The 15,149-nt window shown below is 42.0% G+C and overlaps 1 protein-coding gene across 1 annotated transcript; it reads left to right on the top strand.

Annotated features, from left to right (window-relative positions):
• Positions 1-1,038: 1,038 nt before the first annotated feature.
• On the top strand, positions 1,039-14,793 carry cpn1 (carboxypeptidase N, polypeptide 1). Its single transcript, XM_079182238.1, has 9 exons — positions 1,039-1,458; positions 3,709-3,905; positions 5,575-5,730; positions 8,906-9,082; positions 9,209-9,320; positions 11,448-11,587; positions 12,210-12,309; positions 14,078-14,196; positions 14,348-14,793. Exons 1-9 carry the CDS (start codon positions 1,224-1,226, stop codon positions 14,456-14,458), a joined length of 1,347 nt encoding a protein of 448 aa, XP_079038364.1. The 5' UTR covers positions 1,039-1,223; the 3' UTR covers positions 14,459-14,793.
• The last annotated feature ends 356 nt before the right edge of the window (positions 14,794-15,149 follow it).

The following is a 15,149-nucleotide window of genomic DNA, read 5'->3' as shown; positions in this document are numbered from 1 at the left end:
ATGGCACAGGATCTGCAGATGTGAGAAGCACAGTTCCTGCTCAACATCTTGAGTAAAATAACAGAAAAGCACATTTTCATGCAATGAAACCATATTGTCTTTTTCTTCTCCTGCTTTCTCTCCATCCTTCTTGTTTCTTTTTGGACATTTCTCCTTCCTCTTGAGCCTTGTGTTACTCAACTTTCCATCTGTGACTCTTTCTCTTGCTTCACGTTTGCCCTTCCGTCTCTCTTTTTTTGAAACTTCCACAAGCGGTTGCACAACATGCTGTGAGGAAAAAGCTCCTCTTTTCTCCAGCAGGTTTGATTGACAGCACCCCTTGCATACTCTGCAGTAAATGTGTGTGTGTGTGTGTGTGTGTGTGTTTTGTGTGTTTTTGTGGGGGGTGCATGCGTCTTGGCATCAACCTGTGTATTTTAGAAGTCTAATTGCAGCATTTGGTCTTTCTTCTCTGGGCCATAAGAGCATGTGTGTGTGTGTGTGTGTGTGTGTGTGTGTGTGTGTGTGTGTGTGTGTGAATGGTGCTTCGAAGAAATAAAAAGTCCAAAGGTTGCGAAAGAGCTCCCACACTGATTCATCTGAGGAGTGCAGGCACACGTGCGTGCGTGCGCGCGCACATACACACACACACACAAACACACACACACAAACACACACACACACAGGGGTTGTGTGTTGACTTAAGAGTTAATGAATGGATGATTGAGGGCTGCAGGGGTTGGGGAGCGCAGTGCCGTGGAAACAACCCCTCTTTCCCAGGAAGGGAGTATAGAACAAGAGTTAGAGACAAAGAAAGGGAGAGAAAATGGGTGTCTCAGAGACAGAATGAAATTCAGATTGTGTGTGCACAGAGCCGAGGGGGCTGCGGGGCAAACTACTTGAAGCAGAAGTACTCTAAGCACCAATAAAGCAAGTAGCATGTACTTGACAAGCACCCAAAGGGAAAGAGAGAGGGAGAGAAGCAGCTGTTGGAGGAGGAGAGTGAGACAAAGAAGGAGCAGGGGGCTGTCCTTACTTGCTCTTCAGTGTGAGGACTGTATGTGGGAGGAGGCACAAGGAGAGGGAGAGCAGGAGAAAGAAGAGGACAAGAAAGCAGAAAGCAGTATGTTTGGTGTGTAAGGAGATAAATATACATCTGAAAGTGTTTTGCATAGTTGCAGGAAGTCTCTCCTCCGGACACCTCTCCTCTTACTCCGGTGCTGCACAACTTGGGCTGAGGGACCATGCAGCGGGGGCGGACTCTACCCTGGGTCGCTGCTCTCCTGCTGGGGCTGATGGGGCTCCTGGTGTGCGGCTCAGACTTCCAGCATCACTGCTACGAGGACATGGTGCGAGCCCTGTTTGCAGTGCAGAGCGAGTGCCCCTACATCACACGCATTTACAGCATCGGGCGCAGCGTAGAAGGGCGCCACCTCTACGTGCTGGAGTTCAGTGATAACCCGGGCATCCATGAAGCATGTGAGTAACTCCTGCTGACAGCCCTGCGAGGATGAGCACGCAATAAGATCAAAATGTGTATTGATGAAGGATTTCTTTATCTGAATCTGCATGTTCAAACTGTACAGTTAGGAAACACTCATAACAACAGACGTACAGCAAATTCAAGTTAATATTAGATTTTAATCAAAATGTGAAAACCAGTTGACATGAGTTACAATTTCTATATGACAGCAAGCTTACACTTTTGTCAAACGCCACTGAAGCTGAGAAACAAGCATGATACAATGTACAACGAATGGATTTATATTGATTATGGATTTCAAATGCACAGGGTTATACAAGTCACTGGCTGCCCATTTGTTTTGCACTTCTTGCTGTGGGGAGTGAGAACATAGCTGGCACAAGACAGAGCAGTCTGTGGGGGCTCTGGTTTTTTCTCTCCAAGAGATGAAATACAAGTTTCTGATTTTGAGTCAAGTTATCCAACGCTGCCTTCTTTGATAAACATCTGTGGCGGTAATCTTTGGAAAACTTAAAGTGAAAATGAGTGAACAGAGTGAACATCTGTGATTCATTTCAAGTTTTGCCATCCGAGTCAAAGCTGAGCAGATGACACAGAAAGTTCACTTTGAGTCAACAAGGCTTTAACCCTGAAACCGCTGTTGCAAAAGAGTTGCGTGTCCCCCCCCCCAACTAACCACTGAATCAGCCCTCCAGGTGTTTATTTTGCATATTGGTTACAAATTGAAAACTATAACCTCGTCATTGCAAATGTTTGTATTGAAAACAGGCTAAAGGGGTCATGTAGGTGATTGAAAAAGATGTTTTAAATGGCGGTTCTTTGAAAAAACAACTTGACAACTGCAGGGAATGCTTTCTTGGCTGCGGCTGAGCTTGCATTTTTTTCCTGCATTTGCACACGTAAGTGCTTCCTCCAGTAGAATAGAAGGATGTACGCCTGTTCTGTTGCAAGATGACCAAGGGTGAAAAACAGGAACTGTGCACTTCATGGAGGGGAGTGACCTGAAGTCGTGTCTGGGTCAACCCCCTTGCACCCTTTGGGAAGTTCACGTCTTTCGCATGCTGCTGAGTGTGTGTGTGTGTGTTTTGAAGCTGCATGCTAGAGCCAACACTGTTTTCTGAACCTGAGGCCAGTTGGCCCCACGTTAAAGAAAAGGAGGTGAATTGCAGGGCCCAAGCTGCCATTTGGGTGCCTCAAGCAATTAGTGAAGGGTGTTCATACATTTGGAAGTATCTGCTCTTCCCCACAGTACCCCACCGCCCAAAAACCTAAAATTACTTTTTTTCTCATGGGCAACTTACGTGCAAACAAAAACAATAATACAGTGTTATATGCACCATGCTTTTAGTGTAAAATCATATAGATAGGGTACAAGAAACATTACCTTTAGCTTTAAGCAAAAGTGTTCAGCAGTGGCTCTGTGGAGCTGCAGGGTTTGGGGGTCCTTCGTTCTATCAACGCTGCAGCAGTGATTAATGAAGGGACCCCTGGGAGGAGGGAACCCTATACAGAGAGGGAGACTGTTTGGATAGGCGGCTCATCCAATCAGTGGCAGATACCCACAGGCATGCCAGATGATCTTATCCAAATAATTCAATCAGTTGTAATCAGACTCCGTCCCCAGAGCTCACCTCTGTCAGAACCTTGAGAACTACCGTATCAAGAAATTCCAATAATGTAAATGCATTAATAAGGAGTTATTGGTTTTAGAATGGAAAACAAACTTAGTTGAAAGTCTGTTTACAGGTCTCGGAGAGTACTCCTTTGTATGTGAAAAGGTGTATGAAGCCTTTTGTGGCTCCAGAGAAGTCTGATAAATTGCCTCAAGTGATGTCACTTGAGTCAGTGTTTCAGGCTAAAGACTAGAAGTATAAAAATGTAGCTACTCATATCTGCTTGAGGCTACATTAGCTGCTATTAGCATAACACACAAGAATCTACGTGTTGGCGGTCAAGTTGCATTTTGGGTAATGATGGTGTCTGATTTTGACAAGGAAAAAAAATGCATAGAATAATAAAGTGGGACATTTAAATCCTGTAACAAATAGAAACTCAAGTTACTACCATGAAGACTCATAAAAAACTCACAGGTTGAACTAAAAACATGAAGACAGCCTACTTATTGAGTCTACTGTATCGTGTGTGTATGTTAGCGTGCATGATCAGGCAGTCATTATAAATGTCACGCTCTGCAGCTCTGTGTGGCTTTTTGACCTCATGCCCCCCCCTCTCCACTTCCTCCCCAGTGGAGCCAGAGTTCAAGTACGTGGGCAACATGCACGGCAACGAAGTGCTCGGCCGTGAACTGCTCATTAAGTTATCCCAGTTTATGTGCGAGGAGTATCGGGCCGGAAACCAGCGGATCATGAGGCTGATCCACGACACACGCATCCACATCCTGCCCTCCATGAACCCGGATGGCTACGAGACGGCTGCCAAACAGGTGATGTACACACTGACACACATGTGATGCTCCGGGCTTCCTGAAAATTGTATCTTTGGTCACCTTTTCTTCAGCAATCATTTGCACAAGTTTCCACATTTTTTTTCCTTGATTGTGTTCTTGCTAGTGGAAATGTTCCCTCAGGAAAGCTTAACGCCTGCAAGTTAAATCACACACATCTTATCTGTCTCCATCAGATAACATATATCTAAAAGGTATGCGAGTGTCTGTTTATATCCACTGAAGACATGCAACCAAGAGTGATAAAACAGTTATTTAATGAAATCTTCCACTGTTTGCTAATGTCGGTAATAATCCCACCAGCTCCCTGAGAAAGCCCCAAGCTTTCTACCGGGAGGCAATTATGTGGCCCGTGAAACAACACCAAGCCCCCCCCCCTCCTTTAACACAAACACACACACATATGTGCACAATCTCTTTGAGACTAATTATATGTCCTGGGGAGACCAGTTGCACATGACTGTCCCTCTCTCATGTGCAACTGGTCTCCCCATGTGTCGTCCCTCAGACGACACACGAACAAAGCACTATAATTTGTTGCATCAACAGATGTTTGTATGCAGCAGCAGCATCTGGACAATAATGGGAAGGTTGCTTGATTTCATAGCGTTGATTTTAGGTACAGATTGAGCAACAACATTTTTGTTTTTGTGGCCATGCCATCAAAAATGGTAAGATTTAAGTAGTTCCATACAGAGTTCAGTCTGTTCTTTCGGTTGTCTTAAAGCAGGTCAGAAAGTCTGCATGGAAATACTGCGCAATTCCAACAAGAGCCTCTCTATTTTGGGACAAATCGTTTTTTTGGAACTGCTTCAGATGTCAAAAAAAGAAAAGAAAAAAGGCTTCAGCATCTTTGCTTCATAGTCAGTAAAGAAGCCGTCCACTAAGTGCTCACGTCAGACTCAGCATGCTTACACGCTCACAATGACATTGTCAACAACTTGAAACTCATATATGTGTCATGTATATGTTCGGTATATGTTCACCACGATTCAAATCTATGGGTTCACCATCGTCTTTTGGCATGTTAGCATGGTAATTAACACTGTACAAAACGTACAGCTGAGGCTGATGGAATGTCATTAGTAAAATGTTGTCCTGATGATGGCACTAGAGGACAAATATCACCAAAGTCATGACGGATTCATCCTACGAGTAACATGAATGTTTGTATCAAATTTCATGGCAATCCATCCAATAGAGACATTTCACTCAAAAGCACAAAATCTCATGAGTCCCGACATCCTTAGATTCTGTGTCTTCCTTTATATTTATAATACTCTGCACTACTGTCTTTGGATTTGTTCTTGTTTGTGTAATACCAACATCCTTTTAAGATGTACTGGAAGGATTTGAGTTTGGAAAACAATGAAATCATTGTGAAGTAAATGTTGTATACATAAAAAAAAAACCTGTTTGAAAAGAATTTACTGTTGTTACACCACAGACTGCGGAATACTCAAACCAGTTTTCCTTTGCTGCTTCCAGCCAATATGAACTCATAGCTTGAAAGACCCAAGAAGCCCAAAATAGCTTGAAAGACCCAAGAAGCCAAAACAATTATTCAATCACTCTGCTGGAAAAAAACAAGGTAACCCAACAGGAGCTGCTGTTTGAGAAACTTTATATTTTGTCTGTGGGTGAACAGGGTCCAGAGTTCAACGGCTACCTGGTGGGTCGAGGGAACGCCAAAGAAATGGATCTGAACCGGAACTTTCCAGACCTGAACGCACTCATGTACTACTACGAGAAGACAAACGGGCGAAACCACCACCTGCCCCTGCCGGACAACTGGGAGCAACAGGTCAGTGCTACTGGATAAATACTGGGGAGATATTTATCCGTGTCTATGTGTCTGTGCATATGTGTGCAAATACATGTATGCGCTCGTGTGGGAGAGAGGGAAAGAGCAGGATGGATGAGTACATGTCTCATGCTTGTGTCAGCGTTTGAATATGGAGTTGAATAATGAGCAACTGTGACACAGCTGAGTTATCTTGGCTTTGTTGACATAAACTATTTCATGAGATTTGTCCTGCATCAGACTCCAGAGCCACTAAATAAAAAGAAACTGGGCATGAATTCAAACAGTGAGTAGACCCAGTAAATCGCTTCGTAAGCTGTGTGTTTCATGTGGATGTTTGTGTGCGCCTGTATACTATCTGACCCGTTTGGATGGTTGTGTTTGCTTATCTTACTGTAAGACCTACGTGTGGCTCCTCACATAGACGGTGCTTTTCTTCCTCTGGGTCAGAAAGAGGCCGCTCTCCTTTGTCTTTGCTAAATGAAACAGTCGGGCGAAATGGCAGCCTGACTAGTTCCAACTGAGAATACAAAGTGGAACAAAAGCATGACTGAAAATATCCCTTAGATCCTTTAGATCCAAACTCGCAACTTTTACAAATAATGTGAGTTTGAGTATTTTATTTATTCTTATCTGTTTGATGTAAACATGGATTTTTTGGAGCACAGGCGATGAATTCAAAGCTCAGAATAAGCTTTAACACTTTAAAAAGGACATCAGCGGAAGATGACTAAATAAAGTTGGCATACAGAAGTCCTCTAAAGCTCTTTCACAAGATATACGTATATGACAAATACCTTCAGCTTGAGCTAAACATTTTTGTCATTTCGTCACCGCCACGAGACTTTGAACTGCCCTACTCTGCGGTCTCACAGTGTAACTGTTACCTGCAACCTTCAGATATTTCTAACTTGGCAGAAACAGTCAGGTACTTTGCAACTACATGTCTTGTCCATTACTCATAAAAAATATAAGAAGCAGTCATTTATTTAAAAAAATGTACAGATGCATTTGTGCTGGGCTGCAGTAGAGACAGTGTTCTGTTCTGGGGGACTCTTATGTATTTCAGTATTGCGCTTATTATTTCAGATCACTGCAGTGTGAAATGTAGACAGAAGGGAGGGGTGAGCGTGTGTGCTGTCAAACTAATGCTAATAGTCTGCTGAAAAGTACGTTTTAAGGATTAGGGTCATATCCTTGGGGGTGCCTCGTCTGCCGTCTTCTTATCTTCAACAGACTCCACAAGGTCTACTGTTCTCAAGGTTAACTTCCGTGACGTTTTTCCTCTTATTTGGACCGGCCTTTTGTCTCTTCCGCTTGAAACCACCAGGTGTTGTGACGGCTGGATTATATAACTATGAAATATATCTATCTGTAAAAAATATAATAAAACATTCCCCCGAGGTATGAAAAGTCAACAGTGTTTGTTTCCATCAGATTATAATGCTAGATTCAGCATTATTTTGGTGGTATTATTATTTGTTTTAAAAAAAATATTACATATAAACAGCTATATATACAGCTACTGATTTTATTTAATTTTTAACTTTTTTCCTATTTACTAGTTCCTGGGCTACAAATGTGTTGAGAAAACTAAAACGCTCCCAGTCCTCCCAGTCGCGAGCTGGCTGTCTACCCACATGACTGCCTCCTGAAAGGCAAACACAAAAGAGTAACTGTGCCACTGTTACAGATACCTCATTCATGCTGGTCGGGATTACATCCTCACAGGCTGCATGAAGCAACAAGCCCCCTGTGCTCGCCTGCAGGCACAGCCACGCTACATTTTAATTAGCCAACTGGTGCTGTTTCATCCAGAGGAATGAGTTTAATAGAACAAGAAACTATTTTTTCATCAGCGAGGGAGACTGCTTCACATACTAAACGCCAATTTAGACATTTTTGCTTTATAGGCAAGCAGACTGATCTCAGTTTAGCTACAATAACTCAGAAACTCCCAGTTGACCTACACATGGGATATTTTAATTCCTGCGTTAAAATAACCTGCAGACAATGGATTCACGTGTGGAGAACATTGCTCATACAGTGTGAAAACTAACCTTGTCTGTCTCACTGTATTTGTTTAAAATTGCATGGAAATCCCTTTATCTGTTCATTTTTTTTTGTTTTTTTTAACTCTTAAAAGATCTTCAGTGTGTGTGTGTTTGTCCTTCATATGTAACCCAACACCATGGTGACAGCTCTGACTTCAAGCACGCAGGAGTGTATATAAAGATCCACAGACAATAAACACCTGCCAGTCTTTCAAACAGGAGTCTGCACTTCAAGGCCAGTAGTCTCTGATTATTCTTCAGCTGAACCCGGCTGTGTTTATTGTCCCACATACCTTATTCAAGGAGAGGCATTACTCCGTGTCTCCGTGCAGGAGGATATACGGCTTGGAGCGTGTGAGGATAGTTGGCACTGACAGAGAAAATAAATGGCAGCCTAAAGTAGGAATTTAAAGGTTCGAGATTGCATGGGAGACGATTTTACAATAGTTTGCATGTTGTAAATTTGAAATAACTGTTGTGTTTCCATCCTTGCAGCTCTAATGTTTCGTCATCTTGTAAACTCAGCATTCTCCCTGAATACCAGTTGTGAAAACAGAAAAGGAAGGCCTTTTAACAAATGCTACCCATGCCCGATTCATTTCCAGTCTGGATCAAATGAGATACACTGAAGCGTTGGAGGATCAGGGAGAAAGAACACTGCAAGTAAAGCTGAGGAATCAGTTAAGGGGGGGGGGGGGGGGGGCTTGAGAAAAGCAGAGATAAGCCTAGTGCTTGAAAATGAAAAGGGCCGGGATCACAGAGGATAATATTTGCATATGGTAAAGCAGAGAAAACTAGGATTTGTCCAGATAACCAGCCAAGCAGAGAAGCCAGGGGTTCTGGGTGAAAAGAAAACCAGATGTCTTCAGTTCCACTCATGTTGTTTATGAAAAGTCTGGGATCAAGATGACAATATACATCCAACAGTAGATCCAACAGGCACTAAGAGGGCCTTGGATTGTTGAAACTAAGGATTAGGAAAAAACGTGTAGACTAAACTTTGACGATATTTTACAAAAAGAATAAGAGTTAAACACTTGAGAAGGACATTACTGCACTACAATGCAATGAGTCTTCTGTAAGTACATCATCCCTAAAAGTGATATCTATATACTCCACAGGTTGAACCAGAGACTATGGCGGTCATAAAATGGATGCAGAACTACAATTTTATCCTGTCAGCCAACCTCCACGGAGGAGCCGTGGTCGCCAATTACCCGTTCGACAAGTCGAGAGACTCTCGCATTCGAGGGAGGACCACGTACGCGGCCACTCCGGACGACAAGATCTTCAGAAAGGTGGGGCTGCAGATTAAAAAAAATAAATTCTCACCAGATGTTACCTACATCAAATGTCATCGCTGTCTGTGTGTGATAACATGCGCATGATTGGGCACCATGTGCGATGTGTGTGTGTGATGACAGTTGGCGAGGACCTACTCGTACGCTCACAGCTGGATGCACAAGGGTTGGAACTGTGGGGACTTCTTCGATGAGGGCATCACCAACGGGGCCAGCTGGTACTCTCTGTCCAAAGGTGAGTGACACACACTCTGGCTCCTGAGCAGCCTGAAGAGAAAGCAACACACATTTTGAGAAGAAAAAGCATGTTACTATTATCTTTATAGATAGATAAGCGCTATACTGACTCACTAGCTCCACATCCAAAAAACTGATTTAAAAACTGATTTAAAATGTAAAGTGTTGGAGTGTCCATTATCATTCCTTTTTCAAAGAGAGGCATGAACGATGGCGGGCGCTGGCATAGACTTCAGCGTGAATGAGATGCCTTGAGTGGCTCGCGATGGCAAGCTTTCCCGGTGTCGTCATGGACTCTTTCCGTGGTCTGCTCTTGCCTTTAACCTCTTCACCTTCTCCACACCAACAGCTGCACTTCCACTGACCCCTCAGTTTAGCTGCTCAAGTTTGTAAAATGCCCACATGGCAGCAACAACCTTAGGGACTGTATGAATTAGGGTAGTCTCCTGAGGGGGAGGTCTTTTGGAAGCGCACAGCCTCTAAATATTCATGTCAGATTTAAATTTTGTTTCGGCCTTTCCTTTGGCTGCACTGACAGCGGTAATAACTGTGAAGTTAGTGGCTCGTGGTTCAAACATAGAGTGGCTGGGATGTTTGAGAAAACTATATTGTTGTTGTTTCTAGTGTGAAATTTGGTTGTTTAAAAGTTTCCAGATAATACACAAGTTTACAGTATTTATGCCCCTATTTAGCACTGACAGAGGAACCTTTTTACGCACCAACTAGATTAAACAAGTTGTAGAAATTCAGCACTATAATATCATTTTGGTTTTTCATTTGTTTTTTTGATTTTTTGGTAAGAAAGGGGAGGGTCCATTGGACATTTTAATAAAGCTGAGGAGGGCCTTGCTTTTTTTATATTTGAAAGTTTCCTCCAAACCCCAATCATTTTCATACAGTCCCTAAATGGGATGAAATCTTTACATTGAATCTACAACTGTAGTAACAATTCATCCGTCCTTCCATGTTGTTTGACAATTAAGCTGGTGACCCGTCAGTGCAGCAGAAATCACTAGTACACCCATCAGTCATCCGAATGTTGCCACATAACTCAAGATTACTTTCACACGGATGCACAGAAACACATGCCTTTTACACATATCTGTTTTTTAACAACCCAATTGTAACACCAACTATAAGCCAATAGTGCTATCTTGGAGCAAATTTAAATATACACTTATAGTGTATTGACTGTATTTTTAGAGTAGTGTCACCCGGGTGTCCCGTCAGCAGTTAACCATGTCAGATTTACTGCCTACCATTTGCTCCTAGGAAAAAAACTGTGACTCTTTTAGGTGTATTCTGATATTTTAGTGGACTATGAAAGCAGCCAGAATGCCCAGTAAATACGTTATTGGAGTTTGATTTAATATAATATTATTTACTGGCATTGGCCGCCTACAGGCCATCAGGAGTTATACGAGCTCAGGCACTGGCAGTCCTCATCCTCCCCCGTTTGCTTTATTTGAGAATTGTTTTGCCATAGAATGCTTGGAAGCTACAGCACACCAAGTTCATCAGACTGTCAGGGCATATAGTCAAAATCAGTTCAGTTAAGCTGCAACAATAACAATACCCGTGTCTTTCATGTGTAAATCCCGGTCTGGACTCGTCTGGATTATTCCTTGGAATGTGAATCTGTGGAGCTTTTGGGTGCAGTCATGCAAGCTTTTGAATTTGATCAAAACGCCCATGGTTGCATTCAGCAGGAGCATGTTATGTTTATTTAACCGGCTCCTTCTCCGCCAAGCGTTATGTCATGGTCTATAACATGGATTTGAACGTTCCCTCCAAATCATAGACTCATATGCATACGTCAAAAGCTCAGGTTTTAAAAAAGCAATTCTGTCGTTGGGTGTAAAATCGGTCCATCTGAAATATGTTTAAGATCTGTCAAAACAGAGAAATGCAGTGGTTTGGAAGAATCTGTTTGACCAGGTGAAAAAATATAGTAAAAGCTCCAATGTCTGGATGTAGATGGACTGAAATGATCAGTTACAAATCTGAATGACTCTTTAAAGAGGCAAACTGAGGCTCCATGTAAACCGTCTATAAACCACCCATTGAAATAAAGAAAGCTTCCTCCCTTCAAATCTAAAGTAGAGTCTTCTCATGTGTGTTTCAGGCATGCAGGACTTCAACTACTTGTACACCAACTGTTTTGAGATCACCCTGGAGCTGAGCTGTGACAAGTTTCCTCCTGCAGCAGCGCTGCCCAGAGAATGGCTGGGCAACCGAGAAGCACTGGTTTCATACCTTGAACAGGTCAGAACACAAACACACACACACACACACTCACTATTTTGCAAATTCCTGGTCAGTTACAACTCACAACACAAATACGCAGACATACAGTTACACACAAAAACCCAACTGCCAAGAGTCACAAGTTCAAAACTCTGGCTTCTTGTAAACATTGGCTCGGACTCCCTGGATAAAGTGACTTTAAATGAGCTGCTTGAAATTCAGCTTAATACATGAAAACTGACTTTAGGCCTTTGTCAAGTATGAAAAGAGGCCCTAGTCTAAAGACAAATATCCGTCATCCAAGATTGTCAGAGTGCTGAGATAAAATACGGCAATGTAATGCCACTATTAGTGTTTCTTAAGCCTCAAGGGACGGTTCAGAAATGCGTAACCTTTTATTCTGCAGCACTGATTACACAGACTGAAATGGAAGGGGTTGTTCGGTCTTGTTTCGACTGATGCAGACTGCAGGGATAGTTCCACACAAGTTTCACTGGATATGTAGTTTACAACCTGGTATGACTTATAACCTATGCTGTAAGTCATTGCAGTATTCAAACACAAAGCTAAGACTTGCCTACACTAACACATATTTCACATATGACATGATTCATAAAAACAAATGACTTGTGTTTTCCAGGTGCATCATGGGATAAAAGGCATGGTGTATGATGAAAACAACAACCCCATAGGCAACGCTGAGGTCTCGGTGGCTGGCGTCAACCACGATGTGACCAGCGGTGAGAAGGGGCTGGAGGGGTGTCCGTTAAACAGATGTGGAGTGTTTTACTCCTTAATTGCAGGGTTGAAGAAGTATGCGAGTGTGTGTGTGGTAGACGATCTGCTAATGCTGCATTATAATAGTGCAGTCCATCCTCACACTGGAATAGAACAAGCTGTGGGCAACGGTGGAAATGCATTAAAATAAAGAGTGCTAACTGTATGCACTCAATTTACATTTACCCGAGTACCGTGAGTCAACTCTGAGGTACTTTATAGTCCACTGCATTAGAGGGACATTGTATTCTTTTTATTGTATTTTCTATTTGACAGGTATAGTTTCTAAAAGCTACAAGATTCTTAAATGAAAACATTCAGATGCATTATTAGACAGTAAATTAAACCTCCCAACAGTATTTAAATTAGCTCAAACCAGGCACACCTTGTTCGACTACAACTTTAAAATGATGTTTACATGTTAAAGCATCTGTATCAGCATCATAGCTGCAGAGGCCATGTTTCCTGAACAGTGGGTAATATATTCATCCTGCATACCAACATAAAGGAAAGCCGCTCGGCTAAAAGCTCATGATAACCATTTTTACCTGAAAGAAATACAATTGAAACACCAATTAACAGTTAATTGGTGTTTAACTTAATGAGCACACAACAATCACAAGCTAACGGTGCATGGCCACGAGTGGTGCTATCAGCTTTGCTACTTCATGGTACCCACACAGACGATATGTCATCATGAAGGCTGAGACTCCACTGATACCAACGGTACAAACCTTATCACCATACGACCAAAACCCAGTGAACCTGCAGCTGAAGGACAGAACAGATCAACTTCCCTTTATTCAGCCATAACCATAAATGATGTCTTACCTTTGCTGTTTTGTGATCAAAAGTTGTGCTCACGGGCAAATCAACTGCTGCTAATTGCTATTTTAATGTCTTTGGATCAACTTTGAGTTGATTCCCGTCGTCGGTATTCATTTAAACGGCATGAAAGAGGATTTGCGCCATGCTTTCCTGAGTCAGGCATCGAAGGGACAACTTTCCATGTGAAAACACGGTTTGTGTCTCCATCTAGCGGATACATGGGGTACTGCACACGAACGGGAACTTGTTTAGAGGTCTCATTGATTGATTTTTCAAATTAAAGGCAAAACTAGTTCTTAGATGAAATTGATACCTGACATGTAATTAAAAATCAGTTTTACAGTGATCTGAAAACATTTTAAATAGCACAGATGCTACCCAAATGACACATTTGATGGGTTTTTTATTTGATTGGATGTGTTGAGCCTTCAACTGCAAAATGTCACTAAAAGAGACACAAATCAACCAGGAAGAGACAAAAGCAAAATACAAAGAGACCAAAACAACTACAAAGAGATTAAAAACAGCTGCAGAGAGACACAAATGGACTCACAATGACTACGAAAAGGGGCAAAACAACCATAAAGAGACACAAAATCACTACAAAGAGACTCAAAAGAGATGCAAATCAACCACAATGAAAAAGAAGATGACTACAAAGAGACACAAAACAACAACAAAACTTGAAGTCTGCGTGTCTCGCTCCTATGTTGAAGGGGTGGTCTATTGTCTCGCCTATTGTCTCACAATCTGCTCATGCCAATACCAGACCATTTTTTGGTCGTACATTGCTACTTTTACTTAAGTAAAGGAACTGAATACTTCTTCTAACGCTGTGTAATTTAACATTTGAAATTGACTAGTTGCATGTTTTCACATCTTTTCCCATATGTGCTCCTCCAGGAGTGGATGGCGACTACTTCAGACTTCTGTTGCCAGGCACCTACACTGTGACAGCATCAGCACCAGGTTACGTCTCGTCCACCAGCACTGTCACAGTGGGACCAGCGGAGGCCATACAGGTGTGTTTCTATATGTACTGACATATATGTGTGTCTAAATATTCTTTTAGAGACCCAGACCTAGCTTGTGATTCATAATTGTGTGTACGTTCTTGTATTCTAGACTCTGTATTGATCCCTCACAACTTGTTCTCGATCTCTTCCCTCACAGCTTCACTTTTACTTGAAAACGGCACCAAAACTAAACCTGAAAGTGAAGCCCCACAACGGCAAGAAGAACCTCTCATCTCCCAAGTCCCCCTTAAAACTCGGCCCCAGATGAGACATGGACAATAGCACACAAGCATATATACACATATACTGAAGATCCCACATAACACACACACACACACACACACGTTATGGAAAGGGAAATTGACCATTATATATGTATGTAATTTTACCTTTGTAGTCCTTTGTATTTCAAACCTTTGTGTTTTTGTTTGTTTTTGTGTGTGTCTGTATTAAGAACATGTTGCAAACCTGGTGTATTTATGTAACAGTGTTGATTTGTATGAACACAGCTATCCTGTATTTGTAAGGGACTTTTTGGATTTTGATTACTATAATTTGATGAAAATTGAAAGTGAAAATAAAGTAATGTTTTTGCTGTCATCATTTCTTTGTATATTCTGTTTCTGCTTTATTTCATCGTATATAATTGGTCTTCAAGGCGCTTGAATGAAGTTCAGAATTGTTTCCTCGCTCACTATTATAACAACGATGCAGATAATAATATATCATTGTTCAATCCACCCTAAAACAGAGTGCAGAGAATATTTTTTTTATATTTATATATATTTCAGTGCGATGTTTAAGACGATCCTCTGAAAATCATGCTTGACTCACTGGAAACTTTTTCCTGCTGATCTTTCAGGCTGTTTTACAAAAGTACCCCAGTAGATGTCCCTGCTGCACAAGGAAGCAAGCCAAACAGGGTCGTCCCTGTAAATGATCATTCCTAAAAAGTTTAA

This window comes from Pholis gunnellus, assembly GCF_910591455.1.
Source record: "Pholis gunnellus genome assembly, chromosome: 21".
Lineage (NCBI taxonomy): Eukaryota > Metazoa > Chordata > Actinopteri > Perciformes > Pholidae > Pholis > Pholis gunnellus.
This window is presented reverse-complemented; position numbering and strand designations above follow the sequence as displayed.